Source organism: Metarhizium robertsii (assembly GCF_000187425.2).
Source record: "Metarhizium robertsii ARSEF 23 chromosome Unknown MAA_Scf_1, whole genome shotgun sequence".
In the NCBI taxonomy this organism is placed as follows: Eukaryota; Fungi; Ascomycota; class Sordariomycetes; order Hypocreales; family Clavicipitaceae; genus Metarhizium; species Metarhizium robertsii.
Genome location: NW_011942149.1, coordinates 4949359 through 4969954, shown reverse-complemented (window position 1 = coordinate 4969954; position 20596 = coordinate 4949359). Strand labels below are relative to the sequence as shown.

Genomic DNA, 20596 nt, shown 5'->3' with positions numbered 1-20596 from the left:
ACAGTCGGTGTTGTTAAGGTTTGGATTGTTTCGCTCTGTAGTAAAATGAAATTACAAGCATGATACAAGTATCGACAGTCGGTGTTGTAATTCGTCGTGAGGACTGGATTAGATATCCGATGGTACTGCTGCTCTATGATGGGGAACTTCACCTCTATATACAGGTATTTCTCTTGGCGGATGTTTTGCATTAAGAGGGCTCAGGGGCGGTGGACTGTAGGGTGGTAGTTATAAAATACAGTAGGGCGACAGTGGCGGGCTATAGACCGGATTTTCTTTGTAAGGAGTATGTGTTTGAGGAGACTTGAGGCTGCAGCCATTGGGTCTAATGTGTACGCACCCTCATTTTCAATGCCCGTATCGAGTGCTGGAAGGATTGAGATATTTACCGATTAGAATGATGATGGTGGCGATGAGGAGGAGTATCAGGAGGTTGTGAATGTGCTGATTCAAGATGAAGAATGAGCAGTACACATAGAGAAGCACTCCAACATGAACATGGGTACATTGAAGGTATCTAGCCTGCCCATCAGATTTGCCAGCGACCAACCATTGCCATCTCTCAACTTGTCCAGCTCGGCGGCCGATCAGCGGCCTTCTTCCCCCAGTCCGACTCCGTGTTGCTCAGCGTCAGCTCGAGCGTCCACCCCTCCGTAAAGAGCTCATGCCCAATCCACGACCTTGTCCAAGGTTTGCCATTCACCGTCGCCTTCTGGACATAGACATTCTTGTATGCAGAGTCGAAGTTGAGGGCGCGGATCGTCGCTCTCTTCCCCGTCACGGGACTCTTCACGCTGACTTCCTCCAAGAACGGAGCGTTGATGAGGTACACGTTCTGGCCGGCCACAGGGAACAGTCCAATGACGGAGAAGAACAAGAAGGAGCCCATGGCCCCGGAATCATCGTTGCCCGGAAGCCCGCCGTTGGTGTTATTGAACGACGACGGGATGTATTGGTGAGCCCTTTTCGCAGACAGGCCAGGGCGGCCAGCATAGTGGTAAAGGAAAACCGTGAGGAAGACGGGCTCGTTGGAAATATCCGCCAAGCCGCTCTCATGGAAAAAGTTTAGGCGGGAGATGAACGCATCGTCGCCGCCGAGCAGTGAGATGAGAGAGGAGGTGGCGTGCGGAACGTAGCTGGAGACGCGATATATTACTTTTTAGTTTTTTTCTTTTGTAGCATGGCCCTTCAACTTACAACAGGTATTGCCAGATACTGGCCTCAAACGTCTCACTTGGGTTTGACGTCAGCGAGCAGAAGCTACCAAGGGCTGAACAAGCTATTGGGTCCTGAAATCCCCACGTGCCATTCATGTATTTGGGCTGGAAGAAGCCCTTGAACCCGGTATCTTTGCCTTTGATGACGGAGGTCTGGTCCTCCTTCCACAGGTTCTGCCAATTCATGCTGCGGTGCATATACTTTTCTCGCATATCATGTTTGCCTAATCCTCCCGCAAGCGTAGCCAGGCAAAAGTCGTTGTACGAATACTCAAGAGTGCGCGACACGCTCCGGGAGTTGGTTCCAAAGCCCAGAGGGTCGAAATCCAAGTACGGGATGTACTTGTACTTGCGCCAGCTCTGCAGGCCGCCGCGGCCGTGATACGACCACTCCAGGGGCTCATCCTCCGCGTCGGTAACAACGGCCTCGAGGGCGAGCTCCCAATCAATGTCACTGCTGAGGTTCTTGGCATAGGCGTCCACGAGAACGACGTCGGCATTGGAACCTCCCTGAGTCCACCCCTTGCACATGGACATGTGGCAGTCAGGCAGCCATCCCTCGTGCTTGTACATATCCAACAAGGACTGAACCATTTGTGTCTGCGCAATTGGATCCAGGATTGTGAGGAGAGGGTGCTGAGCTCGGAAGCTGTCCCAAATGCTGTGCGAAACGTTCAGTTAGTTTGTCAAAGAAACAGACAATAGTTTTTGCCAAGCGCAGTGCTGGTAACCCAGAGAGACAGCCTCTTACCAGTAGAATGAATCAAAGTAAGGCCTCCCGGTATCCCAGTGAGGATTCTCGCCGCTATAGTTCTGGGGACTAATAAAGCTCCGATAGGCACCGCTCCAGAAGCTCGTCAACAGATTCTTGTCCGCGCCGCCGGGCTTGACAGATATCGGACTCAGCTTCTCTCGCCATGCATCCTTGGCAGTCTTTACGAGACGGTCAAAATCTTGGAGGGGATTCGGAATCTCCCTCTCTGCACTGCCGCACGCCTGCTCCGAGCTTTTGAAGCTGAGCCCAACCCTTGCTGTAACTGTGTTGTCGGGCCCTGGACTAAATCTAGCAAAGCCACCACCCTCCAGGTAGAAGAGGTTGAAGCCACGGGTGATGTACATTTGTTTTGGCTCCGTTCCCGCCCTGTTGTTGATCCATACGCCCGTGTCATGGATTTTTGCCCCGGCGAAGTCCACGCAAAAGTGAAGCTGGTACGAGCCGGCGCCAAAACTGGGCAAGAAGGTGCCGTTTCCAACCATTCGGCCAGATTTCTCGTCCACGAGGATACTGGCATTCTGCCGGCTCTGCCACAGGTCTGTGAGGTCGAGCAGGATTAACGGGTGGCTCCCCTTTGACTTTGGAAACGTGAATTTCATCAGACTGGCATGTTCGCTGACAGTCATGTTCACTCGGACACCAGACGCAAGCTCGATGCCAAAGAGCCCCGGCTCGGCAACTACCGAGCTCGCCCTGTAGTGAACTTTGCGGTCTCCAATGCGAAACTGGCAATTGTTTAGCTCATCAGAACGGCAGACCTGCGGAAACAGCGGAAAGTTGCCGAGGCTCGGATTCCCTCCCGTCCCCTAGGGGAAGACAAAAGTCGAGTTAGTTTTGACCGAAGCCTCGAGGGAACAGGCGAGGAGAAAATGGGCAGAGATGTGCTTTACTGAGTCGTGAATAGAAGAAATGCCCGTAACATTGGACATGTCCATGGCAAACCCGCCGGTGTTCTGGCCGTCTACATCGGCGACGACCTTGGCCAAGCCATACGGCAGAGTCGCTCCGGCAAATACATTGCCCCCGTTTGTTGTACCGATCAGTGGGTTGACATAAGTCAGAGGGTCAAATTGTGTCGCTAGGGACGCAAGAGGCCAGGGCAGCAGCAGAAGCTGCGGCAGATTGAGGCTGGGATTTCGCATGACGATGCTCGGTGCCCATGCAATGACGGCGTGCTCCAAGTGCCCGTGATGAGCTGCGGTAGGGGGACGATGGCAAGGCGACGATGCTCCGTTGCGTTGTTTGTTTGCCAGAAAGCCATTGGAACGCGTCCAACGTGGTGTGACTCTGATTGATCGGCGGGCCGCGGCCATTGCAGCAATCGTGCCCAATCCATAACTTACATGATCCAGACAACGCGGGGGAGCAATCCTCGGGGTAGCATCAAATGAAAGCCTATCATCATAGATGTCGGCGCTTTAGCCAATAAGTCGACCTCTGTCACCAACATTGGCCTAGCTGCGCACCGTCACCCACGCGCATAATCGGGCGGTATGCTTCGGTTTTCCCCTCACGAACCATCTTTGTGCAGAGCCTCGGGGCCGCGAGCCCAATGGCGACCTTGTTTTCGCGATCAGTCTTGGCAGAAGTTTGTCATTGTGAGACCTTGATCAAGCAATATCTGTGCCGTTGCTGACTTACATGTATGTAGTTACAAGGTATTGCCAGACCTGAAGGCTGATGGCCAGAATCGAGTTGTGATGGATCAATTGATTCCCCCGCCGGCCCCCACCCTTGATTCTCTGGCCGACTGTCTGTGTTCTGGCCAGCGGGGCGACCAGGGTGCCATGTACGGAGTATGTATGTTGTACGGATGGATATCTGGAGTCGACGGTTGGCTCCAGCCTCCCGATGTCAGATGCCGCCACGTTAGCCAACGGCATTTCACCATCACATTGCTCCGTAGACACACGCTGCTCTCTCATCTTGTACAAAGTCGACAGGACAACGGAACGCGAGGGCCCACAGTTGCAGGTTCAATGTATTTTCATCAATTATGGCTACTGGTACTATAGCCTTCTCATTTTAGAAGGGTCCAATGCTAATTCAACCCGCCCGCGCGCGTTGCTGTATATCAATATTCCTGTGAGCAGTCGACGGCAATCCACTCTATTAACCTTTGTGATAAGTCAGAACCGAATCCACTCCACTCATTCGAGTAATACCAGAAAGTGAATAAAAAGAGGAGGAGTTTGTGTGTGTTTGTTTCATCCAAAGATGGCAGTAAGGGGCCCACTCCCTTGCTTTCGCTCTCTCCCGGTAGCGTTGTGCTGGTGTCATAGGCTGAATTCTCCATCTTCTTGCAATTTCCCAATCACCGGCTCGAGCAGTCTGGGAAGCGCATCTGCCGCATCTTGACCGAAAGCGAAATCTCCCGGCTGTATCTTGTACAGCTCCGTCTCCTCCTCGGCCTCGGGGTTGATGGTACAGATTCGAGCCCCATGCAACTTTGCTTCTGAGATGTATCCGGCCGCGGGATACACTTGTGCGGATGTGCCTATAACGAGCATCAAGTCCTAAAAATAACGTGTAAGCCACCTTCTATCAACAGCGGTTTTGCTTTGCAGCTAGCTCCTGGCCCACTGCTCACTGCGCCAACCAAAGCAGGGTAGTGCTGAGGCGTACAATCTTATCCTTTGTGATCCATTCATCGATATTTTCAATCATATTCTCATCAAGCTCCTCGCCAAACCAAACCACGCCAGGCCGTTGAATACCCGTCTGACACTTGGGACATTTGGGCAGCTCCTCTTCGGGAACGTGCTTGATTCGGTGGTACGGGTCCAAGAGAGGAAGCGACTCTCCGGGGGGAGGATCCTCCGAGCCAGCCTGTAAAGATGGGCAGAATGGGTCGTCAAAGTTGTCCCGCTGAATCCAACCGCAGCCTTCCGTCGTGCATTTTATATCGAACAAGGAGCCGTGCAGCGTGCAAAGTTGCTCGGGTGGGTGGTTTGCTCGTTGAGACAGGTCTGCAGAGAGCGACAAAGGCGCAAATAGCCTCGCATTAGTCGAACCACGAACAACATGGAGGCACTCAACTAACCCCAAAGAGCGGGAGCGGGTGCTCACTCCCTTCCAAATACGGGTGGTTGAAGAACTCACTATCAACATTTTGTGTTAAACATAAGAAATCCGGGTTCTTCTTGGCCAAGGCCGCCAGAGCTTCATGGCCAGGGTTTGGCTTGGCTTTCAAAGCCAGGTGGCGTCGCCAACCATAGAATAACCACACAAGGCCCGGATCCGTCGTAAAGGCCCTCATCGTGGCTAGCTTTGTGGGCGAGTGCATCCTCCAGAGACCTCCGGCTCCACGAAAGGTTGGGAGACCAGATGAGGCACTCAGGCCAGCGCCGCAGAGGGCCAGGATGCGACGGCTGGAACGAAGGACCTCATGAAAGGTCTCTACATCGTTGTGGGGAGGCATCGAATCCGGTCCGACAGATGAATAAATATATATGAATATGTATTAAAAAAAGAAAAGGAAAAGAAAGAAAGAAATAAGAGAAAAGAGATAAATCAACGTATGAATATTCCGGTCCTGGAAACTACTAGTTGACCGAGCGGGTGTGGTGCGTCGTGAGTGGCCACTGCCGGTACCGGCTGGGGTAGCCCGGAAGCCGCCAGTGCTAAGAGGCGATCACGATCAAGATCAAGGCGAGCTGTGGTGGGGTGAGGATGAGCAACACTCTGCTATCCTAAACGGGAGAGCGAATTGTCTGTCATAGGCCGGCCGGGCTGTAGCGCGAGGACGCATCGATGAATAAGGCCTGCGAAGAAGAAGGGTTGGTTGGTGTGAGTTTTGCAGATGGAGAGAAAAAGAAAGAGGCTGTGTGAGGCGAAAGTACGAGGAGGTGGTTGCAAAAAAAAAAAAGACACACGCCGATGCTGCTGATTTTAGAAGAATCAGGGCCAACCGGGACCAGTTGCTTCAGGTGAGCAAGCACTTTGCACTTCGGCGCTTTACCAAAGCGGTGCCCAGGGACACAGATGGCGACTTGGGGCAACCTCGCCAGGTACTTTGAAGTATCGTGCGGAAGGCTCAGTGACACAGGTACCAGGGCGCCAGCAAAAGGTACTCCCAACTCCAGACTTCCGTACTCCGTACTCGGACCGTGGGGATAGCAGCCTGGGCACCTGCGCAGCAGACTTGGGGGTGTCCCGCTTCTGCACACTGGTGCAAGCCTCACATGTGCTAGGCAAGTACCAAGTGAGCTAACGAGAGTTGACTGGACTTTTGCAGCGACCAAGCCACATGCCCCCAACATGAATCGAGCACCCAGATACGAGCCAGCACCAGAAATATAAGTACGTGCTGCTTCATCAACCAACCTGCCGGGCACTAATCATATTTACAAAGTACTTAGATGCAGCACAGCATATTTATTGCAGGATACCGCGCTGTCGGCAGTCACCGCCACTCCTTGTGTCGCCGCCACCATCTGCCATCTAAGCACAAGCAGAGTACCAGACATGTAGCTGATGATGATGCATGCGCTTCCAACTTGTACTACTGTCATCAACACCTGTCGAGTCTGGAACTGTGGCCCTGTCACCTACTGAAGTACCTTAAGTACTCAACTTTACTTAAGGTATTGACTTAACAAGTACTTCAGTACTTACCCATTTGCGCATGCAACCAACCAGGCACATTGTAGTTGCCTGGCGCATGAAAGTCACATCGCAGTCCTCAGCGTCGGGAGCCTAGTCTGCTCTCCACCATGCCAATCAACCACGCTCTCGACTGGACCTTCAATGTAGCCTCGATGTTGGGCTAGCGCCGTTTTCAGACCGAGAGACAGAAGTTCAGATGAGCAGTTGCTTTCACCCTGGCCCTGGTCATGCTCCGGCTCGTCGTACCAGCACCACCCTGCATCTGCGCACCGCTCCTCGAGACCCTTCAGCTTCGCCAATGTCCCGCAAACCCCTCCTTCATTCATTTATTCCCTGTGCTTCTTTATTTGGAGCACTTTTCAGCATCTATCCACTATTATGTCGTGCCTTCTTAGTGCCTTCTGCGCCTCCTCCCTGCGCCTCCAGGCCCGAGCCGGCGTCTGCCAGGGACGCCGGCGAGGCAATGGATTGCAGTCCCCAGGAGGACACGAAGCCGCGCCCAAAGTCGCGCAAAAGCTTGCCCCGAATTTATTCGTGTTGGATCAAATATGTAGACGGGATGGCGAGCACCGGCTTCCATGGCCTGACATGCAAATAACGTCCACCACACCCCCTCCCCAAATGATGCTTCGTCATTGTTGGAGCCAACCCGCATCAATCCCTGCTCGGTTTGCACCAACAATATTTCTCGACGGTGCCAAGAAATTTCAGAAACACCCAAATACATACTAAGTTTTTAACTTTTAATTGTTTCGCTCTCTAGTCAAATGAAATTACACGCATGATACAAGTATCGTGCAAGCGTAAAATATACATACTAAGTTTACACTAGTATTTTGCAGTCCGCGTTCCATCATATCTACATACATACATCCTGTCCTTGCGCTAGTTGATGTTTCGCCCATCGGTCCGCCGTAATCGCATGGCCTGGTGGCCTGAAGGAGTGGAGAATTTAGATAATCAAATAACAGACCTGAGGCAGCAACAAAGGATAGCTTCCGTAGCTCAGTTGGTTAGAGCTTCGTACTAATAAACGTTAGTGATGCGGAGGCCGCAGGTTCAAGCCCTGCCGGGAGCAAAGTCGTTCCACGATGCTGTCCTTATCGTGCTGTTTTTTTTTTCATCTTCCTCTGTGCCAACTTTGAATTTTAAGTTTACCTTCTTTTTTAAACGAAAAAAAGCCATCGATCTTCTATACTTTGCACCTATGCTGAGAAATGCCAACGAACATTTTTCTTCCTCCGTAATGCTGTCAAGTGTCATTACCGACTCCAAGACCATGAGAACTCGCTAGTCGAGTTGTACCTACCTTACTACATATATACTTCGTCACGTCGCCGTAGGTAATCACGGCTGCATGATTTCCGTCTACTTGGTCAAAGTTGGTGTGTGCCGGACATTTGCTCTGTTTAGTTTACTTGTTTTATTTTTTTCTTGACTCGTCCTAGCATAACCCCGAGTAACAGAAAAAAAACCTCATGTCCTTCATCATAATACCACCATTATTCCAACCGAAACATCACCGAGGCCAATACAACCTTTGACAATCGATAGGTGGCAACCGTACCAGAGCCTCACTCCTATAAAACGGGCTTGGAAACCACGCCATCATCTCGTTGAGAAACCCAATGGAAACAGCAAAATCTAAAGTTTGGCAACCTCCCAGCCAACTGCATAGACAGGCATTCTTTCGTTCAGAGAGGAGAAACAACCAGACAAAAAAAATTCCGACATCATAATAGTCGGCCTATGCAACTCCCCGCAATGTATAGTCCTAAAAGGTTCTTTCAATGTGCCTTGATATCCGTGTTTACGCCGAAAAAAAGTGCGAGCGGAATGTCCGCTGATGACCCCGTGAGGTGTTTATGAAAATCGTTGACGCTTGAGATGAGATGTGTGCGTGGTGTCGGTCCAATCGAGGTTATACGTCGTCCATCTGCCCTGCTGGTTCTTCGTCCTCATCGTCAAAGCTAGCAACTGAAGACATGTCGTCCTCGTCTTCGCTTTCGGCCCCTGCTTCGTCGGCTGCGTCTTTCGTTGCGTACTTTTGTACATACTCTACAAATCCCATATATTAGCCCCGAGAGCCATGGTTGCAAGGATCACAGTGCACTCAACGCTTACCCTTGACCTTGGCGTCGTAACTTTTGGGCTCTCGTATCAACAGGGCGGCTGCCTCTCCGTTGAGGGGATCGGTTGGGTTCGGGTAGCGTAAAAGCTGCGGGAGGAAGACCTCGAAGATGTTGATCATGTCGAACATCGGTGACCATGTTTGGTTGATTACGTCCAAACAAACGGATCCGGACCTGTCGAGGGCCAATATGTCTCAGTACTGCCAGACACTGCAAACATTTGGCTTTCCCACTCTGGCGCCATCTGTTTGAACGCATCCACGAGACGCCATGTACCAAGTGTCTACTCACAGCTCATCGATGTTGGGGTGGAAGATACGGTTGACGAAGCCGATGCTAGGTGACTTATACGGATAGGTATCAGGCAACTCGACGTGCACTTTCCAGAGGCCGCCTTCAAAAGGAGCTGTAGTTGAGCGTATTAGCGTCGAGTCTAGAGGCATGTGTGGGTTATTCATCGTGGGCTCTGCATACTCTCGGCCGGGCCCTTGAAACGGACGAAGAACTCTTGCCTGTTTGTCGTTCTGGTAAGAAAGAATTCGTCGGCGTGGAAAAACGCGCATAGCCAAGGTAAGCATCTTACACTGCGCGAAGTTAGCAGCCATCAGGCAACAGCGAACGAGATGACATACTGTTGTCGTTGACCAGGGTTACCTCATAGTCACTCATGAGCCTACAAATGTCAGTTTGACCGTGGGGTTTTGGGTGAAATTAGAGGCAGTGTGTCCACCATACATCCTGTGATTAGTGTTAGCAGGTCATGGAAAGCAAAGCGGCGTAATGTATGAGAGTCGAGTTCGGGTAGCGGCGGCGTACTTCATGACCTGGACAAGATGATGTCAGCGGAGAGAGGAACTCGTTGTCTACAGCACCAGGCACAGACGGCACTTACATCAGTCTCGATTCTTCGGCGCGGGCTACTCATTTTGGCAGGCTCGCAGCGATCACTGCGTCGCGTGGTGTGCTCTTCGAAAGTTGAGGGAATGTCTCACGACTCGGGAACCGGCGACGTCACTACTGATAAGGATGGGCTGGAACAAGGGTGCGAGACGAAAGACGGCAGGTCGGCGGCGGTTACTGCTTCGACGAACAAAGATATGCGATGCTTCGGGTATAAACGGCGACGGATAGACGTTGTTTAACAAATAACGGGAGATGGGCGAGATGGGCGAGATGGCCGAGTGTGCACTGCAGTCTTTGGCTCGAGGAGAGAATGTCGGGAGGGTCGACTCGAGTCACTCGACCAGGTTGACTCAGTTGTATTCAGGTGGGTGACGGCGGCACAAGTCGGCACCTGTATGGGCATGTATGGGCATGTATTGGCCTGGCTGGTGCAATCAATGTTACGGGACAGGGCCTACTTGACTGACCCAGTGGTGAATGTCGACCTGTCCTTCGTTTTGTGCCAGTTGTCGATGTGTTCTGGCCCGGTCTGGTGCGGGGATGCGTTCAGCCAGCCAGTGAGTAATCCAGCTTCAATGTTGCCAGCCAGCCAACGGGCGGGCACGCTGTCTCTGGAGGATGGGGCCGCATGACCTCCAGACCTTTCAAATGCCCGGTTACTTGGGCAGTACGGAGTAACTAAAACCAGATTGACTCGTACTACAGCATGCAATGGTCTGGTGCCTTTGGACGTCCGCCAACCCAAGAAGGATCGGCAGCCCCCCGTTGGCCTCCTACACGTCAAAGGCTGGGACCAGAGACCAGACTGGACCACCGGCTGGAGCCAATCCGACCACATGCAGCCTCTAACATGACCCCTCCAGCTGCAGGCACAAGGCATGCACTGATGGTGGAGGCGATGATGCCACTGGGCCGCAGCTGCCGCATAAGGCCAACTCGGTGCTTGGACTACCCAGCACATGTGCAACCTGGTGTGCCAGTACCTGTCAACGTGGTAACATGTCTGGTCTGGCCAGGCATCAGACTCACTGACGCTAAGTGCTGGTCGTGCTGGCACTGGGTGGTTAAGTACTTAGAAGTACTTACCTAGTAGTGGCCACCGCCTGAGCCACAGCGCCTCGCACACGCCTCAGCCTTGAGCACTGGAGTGGCCGGAAACGATCGACCAGACCACCAGACCGTTGACATCTGAGCTTAATCCCAGCAACTCACCACCAGACTTTAAAATGTCAAGTCGACCCAAATGCGTCTCGCTCATCCCCTACGCTGTGCGAAGGCCCCAGTAAGTATTTCGCCCCACAATGCCCCTGCAGGCGACTGGTGACCTCGGATAACCTCGATAGCAGCCTGAAGTTTGGTATATTTTAATGTAGCGATTTATAACTAGCTTCTTATAGAGACTTCTATTATTACTGAATTTACTAGTAAAAGTATGTACCTCTAGGAACATAGCTTCTTATTGGATATGTACCCCTGCAGATACCGCATTGGAGCCTTCGCACACCGTGGGGGATGTGACCCTCCACTTATTAATATTCTTTATCCAGTACTGTCGACACCTCTGGCTATTAGATTTGGCCACTCAGTCTTGGAAATGACACAACAAGGCAACAGCATTAGTAGTCTGTTGAGGACCCAGGTACTTAAGTACCTAGTGGCTACTGTACATTCATTCGTGTACGTCGTACGTGTACATACTCTCATAGGCCGCTCCAGGCAGGCAGGACATCGCCATTGTGACAAATCAGGCTTTCACCCCTTCAATTGACTGCATTGTGGTAAAACAACAAAGACGCAAATTTGAGGCATGACTGGTCGTTTATTCCCCTCTGCCCTCAGACTTACAGCACCAGTAACAGGCAGCGTCGGCATCCCGTAACATTTCACAAAACTTCCGAGTGCCACCAGACTGCACATTGACAATCTTCGCCCATAGCAACCATCTATTGTTCTCGGCCAAACATGCAGATCGCGCCCAAATAAGCACACAAGAAAGAAAGAAAAAACCTCAACAATACCTACCAGAAAACATCCGGACAAACAATAACTGACTTGTCTCGAAAACCCATTTATTGTGCCACGAGACATGATCGACCTAAAAGGCGTCTGCATCACCGGCCGCCCCCGGTCTCTCCTCCCTCCTCAACCAACCACATCCCTCCCCAACGTCGTGGCTCCCAATCACCCGAGCCTCGGCACAGGCACGAACCGTTTCATCGCCTCTCCGATAGACCGAGGAATCCGGTCCCGCTCGGCGAAGGCGACAAGTGGACGCCAAACAATGCCTCCAGTTGGGAAATGGGGAGTCTTGATATTAAAAACAATAATAACAATCACCTGAGGTAATTTTTATTTTATTCCTTTTTTTTTTTTTTGTTAGAATAGACCGACTGCATCTTGCTATCCCAATACAAACAAATATTTGGAGAGCACAAACCAACCTAGTGACAGAAGGTGGGTCGCCGCGCCGCCCTGACTGGTTAACCAGGCACCCGGATCTGAATCTGGGTTAGCAACTCTGGAACCGACCGGGGTACCTCGCCCCAGGGTGCTCCGTACTCCGTGCCCGTAAGAAAGGGAAAAAACACCACAATTTCCCAGAGATACTCAGTTCTACAACGTAAAATCCATCATGGCTAGCCTGAATAAAACCGCTTCTTCCGCCACAATTCAGGCACACCGTTTCTTTTCTTTTCCCATGCTCGGCATGACGGGGTTTACACGGTGACGTGCACACCAGAATATTTTGCGCCTTTTTTTTTTCGCTCTTGGATATAGTGTATTGCGTGCAGTCCCTGTCGTACCGAGTACACCTTTCACTCATTGCCCTTGCGGTACTTGTTCACTCACTACGCTTGCGCGAGTATAAAAGTACCCGCACCGGACCCTCACATACACCACATCCGTCCAAGCCTCTCCCACCCCAGAACCATGTCTGCCGTCACCTCCCCTCTTAGACGGTCGTGTGCTCAACTTACACGAGCATCACCATCAAGCTCACTTGCCCTCGCCGCTCTTGTTCGTTCCCCCTTTTCATCTCCATCATCAGCTTTCCCCCCCTCCTTGTCAGCATGTGCAATTGCCTCACCTCAGACGCGGTACAGCTCCCACTCACCCATGGGGGCTGCACCCGCCAACCAGCGCAAGAAAGTTACTCTCGGTACCTTGAGGAGTCTGCATCGAAAGGGAGAGCCCATCACCATGATGACTGCCCATGACTTCCCCAGCGCCCACGTTGCCGATCATGCCGGCATGGATGTTATCCTGGTTGGCGACAGCCTGGCCATGGTGGCCTTGGGTATGGAGGATACCAGCGAGGTGCTTGTTGAAGAGATGCTGCTGCACTGTCGATCAGTAGCCCGAGCCACCAAGAGTGCATTCACGGTAAGCCATCTCGTATCGTCGTGGGATATTTTGCCAACAAGTACACCTAACATGCACTCCGTCAGGTTGGTGACCTGCCCATGGGCTCCTATGAAATCGCCCCTGAGCAAGCACTTGCCACCGCCATCCGCTTCATCAAGGAGGGACGCGTTCAGGGCATCAAGTTAGAAGGCGGCAAGGAAATGGTTCCCACCATTGAGAAAATCACCACCGCTGGTATTCCTGTCCTCGGTCACGTCGGTCTCACTCCGCAGCGGCAAAACTCTCTCGGAGGGTTCCGCGTTCAGGGCAAAACCTCCAGCGGCGCCATGAGCCTCCTCGAGGATGCTCTGGCTGTCCAGGCAGCAGGATGTTTCGCTGTCGTCCTTGAAGCCGTTCCAGCCGAAGTTGCTGCACTCGTCACCCAGAAGTTGGCCATCCCCACCATCGGTATCGGTGCCGGTGCCGGCTGCTCAGGCCAAGTTCTTGTTCAAACGGACATGACTGGTAACTTCCCCCCTGGTCGATACCTACCCAAGTTTGTCAAGAAGTATGGTGATGTATGGGGCGAGGCAATGAAGGCCATCGAGGCCTACCGAGATGATGTCAAAGCTCGCGAGTATCCTGCCAAGGAGCACACGTATCCTATGCCACAGGAAGAATTTGCCGCATTTGAAAAGGGAGTCAAGGCGTTGGAAAATGTGGCTGATCAAGCTTGAGGACGGCACATGTTGGGACATGTTGAGTGGGGGCGGCAGCACTTGATGATTCGGTTTTTGTGAGCGAGCGCATTTGCATTGCATGCGAGGCGGGTTTTCTTGATTCTCAGGAGGCATATTTTGCGTTTTATAGATATTTCCAGCAAGATAGATGATAGTTCACCCGAAAGCTGGTGTCATAGAGTAGGCGACAATGAGCTGATCCTGGCCATTCTTGAAACACTATTTCGGTCAGAATCGTAATTGGTATCACTTCCAGACATGATAATTCCAAATCATAATCCGGCTAGGGAGCAAAGAATGACTCTTCTCATGGAGAAAGTCATCCCGGATCGTACAAGGACATACCTGATGTAAATTCCCAACCACCTCATCCAAACTCGGCGCAAACGCACTATTCACATACAAAAACACGCTATCCGTATCCTTGCACCTTAGTTTTCTCCTCAAATATCTCACCACCTCCTCAAACTTTCTCGTTGCACTAATCTTGCATAGCTCCTGTGCGAGACTAGGTGCCGCACCAACGGGCTTGAACTTGACAACCACCTTCTCCTGGGGAAAACCACCAACGCTAGCCAAGGCAGCCGTAGCATCACGCGGTAGGTCTGCCAGCATGACAGAAGCACTCATGGTAAGTGGAAGCTCGGGAGAAGCCGCCCCAGAGTCATCATCTTCTTCGGGAACTGGGGAGCTTGGTGTTTGGGAGGGAGTGTTTGTGCTCAGCGATGTTGACGGTCCCGGCTCGTAGGGTCGTGCCATCTTGGACGATGACCAAAGAACCCAAAGTTCACTTTTAGACGAAAAGTAACAGGCGCAATAAACCTATGGTCTTGGAGTGGTGTATGAGACACCGTCTTCATCGGGCCTTGGCAAACAAGCCCTTGTGATCCAGTCGTTGGGTTTGCATGTACAGTGCGGCTCGTATCGTCACTGTACACCATGCACGGAGCGCGGAGTCGACAACGCATCGAGGCCTCAGGCCTGACCATAATCAGCTTTTCTCCCTGGCAACGCGCGGGCGAGGCATTACAATGGTTTCTTGTAATTTTGTTTCATTATGGTAACATACAAAGTACATATATATCAAGTAACCAGTATATGTACAGCCGGGCAATGTCCCACACTGGAAGAATCCTGTGCTTCTTCTGCAATGCTCAGCTATGATCCTTTTCCGCTTTCACCATACACTTCATGCCAAAAATCTGTCAGTCCTGACTTGTTTACTGTCGTCTTCCAATCCATCATCCTACTCCGTTAGCTATAAATATGCCAAGACAAAAAAAAACGCCTTGCCATGATGTGACGTTCAAAAAAGAAAAAAAGGTGAAAAAATGCTAAATATGCCTAGCTATGCCGCTTGCGCCGACTTGCATGCAATGTCATGATGCAAAGTGAAGAATAATAAAATGAATATGATAATCGAAAAAATTGTTCAATCAGAAGGACCGCTGGTGAGGGATCATTCTGGTCTCAACCTTTCGTCGAAGAAGTGGTATCATTTGGATTCTATACTGCAGCGGGAATCTGATTGAAATGCAGAGAATGAAAATGCGAGTTGCGTGGAGCCAATGTAAAAGCGCAAAGAGGCGCCAAATATCAAGGAAGTCGTCGTCAGGAACATTATCTGAGTTTTAGATGGTGCGAGTTTCAAGGTTGCTTCTTTGGTGTGCGAGGTGTGGGATATACTCGGAGTGTTTGAGTATGATATGTACTGTCGTCAATTACCATCCATTGTCGTCATTGTCGGACTCGGCGCCAGCGTATTTTGGCATACGTTTTAGTTGCTCGAGCAGCAAATCTAGCTCGGTCCAGTTATCATCATTTTCGGCAAATTTGCGGTGTTTCCGAGACAAGATGTGCTAATCAATGAGTCAGTCAACGGGCAGCAAAAGAGCATATAGCACAAACCAACCTCATCAAAATCTGGGAACTTATCCTGACAGTTTTCACAATAGCCAGGTTTCAAATCTCGCTTGCTTTTAAGAGATTGCGAGTTTGACTTTTTCTCTCTGCACTCTGTCCTTTGCGACTCATCATCGTGAGGTTGAACTGCCTTGGATGTTTGTCGACTCATGGTTGTTGACCGACTAGATGCAACGTCCATGGAAACCTCTGCAAAACGGCGAGAACTAACATCATGAGAAGCCGGGTTGGCTTTCTGAAGCACCTTTCTCTGAAGACCATGAACCTCTTTACTAGTTCCAGCCTTGCCACCATTTATGCCAGATGTGGATGAAATCATTTGAGAACGAATAGCTGACGTAACGTTTGATGGTTGCATTCCGGAAGCCACCGGCTCGCCTGCAAACAATCTGGTGCCTTCAGCGCGGCTAGTAAAGGCATTCTGCGACTTCAATTCCGCTTGCTTGGAGAGGACTGCTTTGGCAGGGTTAAAGACATCCATCGCCAGACCCGTTCTTACACGATTCTGGCCGTCTTCCATCTCTGTCAAGGTTCGCTTTCCAGTAACTGGCTTCGGTATGGGAATCTCTGGTGGCTTCAGAATCGGGACAGGATCCTCTCTCTTAACTAGCCGAGCATCCTTCTCTCGCTCACGGTTGCGGCGCTGTTCCTTTTCAGGAATTTCAATTTCTTCAACAAACGGGCAGCGTCCATTGCCAACGCTTCGAAATTGGGGCCATTCACCGTCTTGCTTGTTAACAGCCTTTGCGTACTCGCGAACCATGATAGGCTTGTACTTGTCGTCCATATCCCACACATAGATGTAGGGACCCTTGAAGTAAACCAGCTCTCGATTCACTGCCGTCGGATCGCGATCTGAAGGGCCGTTAAGACGCTCATTGTGCAATAGCTGAAGCAGATTGGGTTCGTGCGAGCCCTTTGTTACGCCGTATTGACTCCTGACACTTGTAGTTCCAGATGCGTAAGTCGCACCCCGGGTCTCTGATTCTAAGAGAACGGCCAGCATGTTTTGAAACTTGTCCAACGACCAGATCTTCTTGCCCATCTCTCGGGCTTTGTGAAGAACATCATTGTTACGGGTGCCTTTGGTCCGCCTTGTAGGGTCATCAGCTTGCTGAGATGGGATCTGTGTCTGTCGAAAGTCGAACAGAAGCTTTCGACGACCAGCCGCTGTGTTTCGATCTAACAGAGATGGATTGATCGTTTGGGGCTGCTCCTCTGGCTCCTGCTGCTCTTGTTCCAGAGATTCTTCATGTTGAGTTCCAGACTTCTCGGGTGGAATCGACCGCGTCGTGACAACATGGGTGATGTCGATAGAAAAGAATGGCTCCTGACGCTACATGATAATGAAGAAAAGACAAGTCAGTTTACACACGGTAGCAGCAATTGGTTATGACGGATCAACATACTGCACCGAGATAGTTGACTCGCTTGGTCAACTTCGCTCTAATATCGTCAGGTATACTCTCGAAATAAAACACCATCTTTGGGAATTTAGCCCTGTGATGTTTTTTCCACACCTCCTTCTCCGTATCAACATCCTGTACAGTTCTGGTAGATACTTGAGTAGTCCTCGTTGCACGATCCTTTGCAACTAGACGCGTACTGGAGCGTTGTACTACAACTTGAGTACGGTGTGCCTTGGAGGGAGAACGAACAGCACGCTGAGTACCATCTTCCAGGACCTGCTTCTTGACAGGGGGGGGCTGACCATATGCTTCCTCGCGTTGGACATTGGCATAAGATCTCTTTTGCTTGGCATAGGCGTGTAGGGAACCAGGTCCTCTTAATGGAGAGTTGGCGACATTAGGGTTACTCGTTAGAGGTACCCGCCTCGAGGACATGGCCGCGATGGGAGCAGGCGTGGGAGATAGAGATATGGCGGCCATAAAACTTTCCAATTAACATGCTCTGGAAGCCCACGACCAGAGCCTGACCCAGAATATGGGAAATTTGGCGGTTATGGCCGTTACTGGAGGTTGTTGTGGTGTGAGGCACACCTTGGCCGGGGAGGGGCTTTGTCGAGGTGAGTAAGCTGGTCCGTGTCGAGCACGCGACGTGCAGAGGAAATACACGTCAAGATTTGCGGGCTCACAGGCAGGATGTAAGGGCTGCTAGGAGGACATTGAAGAATCAAGTGCGGCCTTGCAGAAGGAAACAAGGGCCTTTATGACAACGGCGGTTGTTGTTGGTGTTGGTGTTGGACGTCGAAGGAACGAGGTCGCGGTGGTTGAAGAAAGAGTTGTGCTCGCTCAGCTGTGGTGTTGATGGAGCCTTCGCGCTTGGCATAACAGCACTATGCCTGGTTGGGCGAGGCTGCCAAAAACACGCACGGGCCAACCCGCCTCACCAGCAACGAGCAGCTAAGCGGTCGCTATGCAGCCAGTCGCCTCAAGTTTTAGCGGCTGTTTAGCCGAATGCGGACACTAAACAGGCTGCTCTTCAGGGCAGCCACAGCGGGGTTGACTGATCACCCCGGTATACCTTCCAGCACATCCCGTCTCCAGCTGTGCATAACGATCAATCCGACCAGTTCGTGAGATCGGGCGCTGCATAAGGGGTGCCCTCTCGCAGCCGATCTGGATTGCTAAGCAATGCAGTCTGTCTTGTGCAAGTGGATAATCGGCCTAGTACTGTGCTACCAGCATAAATACTAGGGCATGTATTCTGTGCATCCATATGTGGACAGCACGCGCCACAACCTCACACCACAGACCATCGATGCGAGGCTAAACTGCAGCCTGGTGTTGCTGTGCCGTCCATCCAACCCATCTCTTCATGGCGACCACTTCATTGCCCCAAGGGCTACACATCTTATCAAGCACAGACGGGCCACTGTGGTAGTTTCGGCAAGGGTCTTTCTTTCTTCTATTTGTCTAATCCCCGCTCCTCCTTTCTTGCTGACTATGCCATCGTTGCTCCGATTCAATTCCTCCAGAAATTATCCCGCGACCTTGAAATGAAGTTGCCGCTGCTATCATTCCGGAGCTCCCTATCTCCGCGCAACGCCTTGTCCACACGGGCTCCACGGCTGGCAAAGAGCGGCACAATAAACAGCTTGTCGATACGAGCGGCATTTGCAGAAAATCGGCAAATCATCAGATCCTACAGCGCCGTTGCTGTATCTGCTGCCGACCTGAAGTTTGGTCAGCCCGTCTACGAGACCCATCCTCACATTCTTAAAGCCGGTGAACGTACGTTTATCCTATTCTTCTTTCTATGTGAATGAATATCTGTAGCTGTAGCTGACCGTGATTCCCTTTTCTTGCGAGATAGTTACACCTGGTATTGCAGCCCAAGAATATGCCGACCGAAGGGCAGCGCTTGCCGACTCCATGTCGGAGGGAGGTGTGGCAGTACTTCACGCTGCCTCCCTTCAATACAAATCAGGCGCCGTTTTCCATCCTTACCGGCAGGAGTCGAACTTTCTCTGGCTAACGGGATGGAACGAGGACGACGCTGTTGCCGTCATTGAAAAGACGGGTCCCGGTTGGGGTGAATACAGCTTTCACATGTTTGTCAAGCGTAAAGATCCCAAGGAGGAGCAATGGAACGGCTACCGGAACGGTATCGAAGCTGCGAAAGACGTTTTCAATGCGGATGAAGCCCACTCCATAGATGGTGTAGACAGCCTCTTGCCAGATATACTTCGGTCTGCTAAGCTGGTATATGCCGACGTTCAACCCGTGCGGGACACGAGTAAAAATTCGCTCTGGCGATTTTTTTCTAGTAAAGACTCGACGCACCCCGCAAGGACGCCATTATATCCCGTGATGAACAAGCTACGCGTCATCAAGAGCGCAGCCGAAGTAGCCAATATGCGCAAGGCAGGTCAGATCTCTGGGCGAGCAATTACCGAGGCCATGAAACATGGCTGGGCGAAGGAAAAAGATCTCCATGCTTTCCTAGACTACCAGTTCATCGTCAACGGCTGCGACGGCCCAGCGTATATTCCCGTTATAGCAGGCGGCGAACGCGCCAATTGCATTCACTACACTGTGAATAACAATACATTCAAAGACGGCGAGTTCATACTTGTCGATGCCGGTGGTGAGTATGGTACCTACATCACGGATATCTCGCGGACGTGGCCTGTATCAGGAAAATTTAGCGCAGCGCAGCGCGATCTTTACGAGGCCGTCCTCAAGGTCCAGCGCACCAGTGTCTCATTGTGCCGCGAAAGCGCCAGGTTATCGCTCGAGGATATTCACGGCATCACTGCACGCGGTCTCGTCGATCAACTCAGGAGCATCGGGTTCAATGTGTCCATGAGCAATATCGACCAACTTTTCCCCCACCACGTCGGCCACTATATCGGTCTCGACGTCCATGACTGCCCTGGGTACAGCCGGCGAGAGACCCTCAAACGCGGCCACTGTGTCACGATCGAGCCGGGTGTTTATGTGCCGCACGACGAGAGATGGCCGAAACACTTCCATGGCATGGGAATTCGCATCGAGGATAGTATATGCGTTGACGACGACTCACCATTTATTCTGACGACGGAGGCTGTCAAAGAGGTGGATGATATTGAGGCGCTGAGATGACATGTACAAAACAACTAAAATGCATTCTCGCAACGAGTTTGGACGTGTATTACTAGCAGGCCAAAATATGTACGATTTGAGACAAAATTTACCCCGCACACCAATTTTAGTACTAGTAGTGTCTTTGATGTGTTTAATCCGTCACCACGTAATGGCTGGAAGCCTTGTAGGGTAGCGATATACTTTGGGGTCTCAGCGCTGCCTACAACCATCACTTTGAGAGTCTTCAACTCGAGCCAGGCCTAGTATATAATTGGTATATTTACGAGTGGTGAAGCATGAAGATGTAATTTTTGTACAGTCGCTTTCATGGGAGAGTTCTAACCTTTTTTTTTCTTCTCCACGAGACGCCATTAACATATCATTAAGTCCGTTAACCTCATACCGACTTTTCTGCCTGTCTAAA

The 20596-nt window shown here is 51.3% G+C and overlaps 5 protein-coding genes across 5 annotated transcripts; 1 reads left to right on the top strand and 4 right to left on the bottom strand.

Annotated features, from left to right (window-relative positions):
* Positions 1–562: 562 nt before the first annotated feature.
* MAA_02064 (glycoside hydrolase family 92 protein) lies at positions 563–3305 on the bottom strand (the record flags this gene model as incomplete). Its single annotated transcript, XM_007820062.1, has 4 exons — positions 563–1136; positions 1198–1878; positions 1969–2717; positions 2832–3305. The coding sequence occupies 4 exons, from the start codon at positions 3303–3305 to the stop codon at positions 563–565; spliced, it is 2478 nt and encodes an 825-aa protein (XP_007818253.1).
* A 963-nt stretch (positions 3306–4268) lies between these two features.
* MAA_02065 (NAD-dependent histone deacetylase, silent information regulator Sir2) lies at positions 4269–5413 on the bottom strand (the record flags this gene model as incomplete). Its single annotated transcript, XM_007820063.1, has 3 exons — positions 4269–4508; positions 4618–4961; positions 5095–5413. The coding sequence occupies 3 exons, from the start codon at positions 5411–5413 to the stop codon at positions 4269–4271; spliced, it is 903 nt and encodes a 300-aa protein (XP_007818254.1).
* A 3108-nt stretch (positions 5414–8521) lies between these two features.
* On the bottom strand, positions 8522–9657 carry MAA_02066 (Ubiquitin-conjugating enzyme; the record flags this gene model as incomplete). Its single annotated transcript, XM_007820064.1, has 4 exons — positions 8522–8658; positions 8725–8906; positions 9024–9316; positions 9625–9657. 4 exons carry the CDS (start codon positions 9655–9657, stop codon positions 8522–8524), a joined length of 645 nt encoding a protein of 214 aa, XP_007818255.1.
* Positions 9658–15441: 5784 nt separating this feature from the next.
* Positions 15442–17532, bottom strand: MAA_02069 (Zinc finger, DBF-type; the record flags this gene model as incomplete). The annotated part of the gene is made up of 3 exons (XM_007820067.1): positions 15442–15579; positions 15633–16979; positions 17053–17532. 3 exons carry the CDS (start codon positions 17530–17532, stop codon positions 15442–15444), a joined length of 1965 nt encoding a protein of 654 aa, XP_007818258.1.
* Positions 17533–18602: 1070 nt separating this feature from the next.
* MAA_02070 (xaa-pro dipeptidase app) lies at positions 18603–20190 on the top strand (the record flags this gene model as incomplete). Its single annotated transcript, XM_007820068.1, has 2 exons — positions 18603–18837; positions 18938–20190. 2 exons carry the CDS (start codon positions 18603–18605, stop codon positions 20188–20190), a joined length of 1488 nt encoding a protein of 495 aa, XP_007818259.1.
* Positions 20191–20596: the final 406 nt, after the last annotated feature.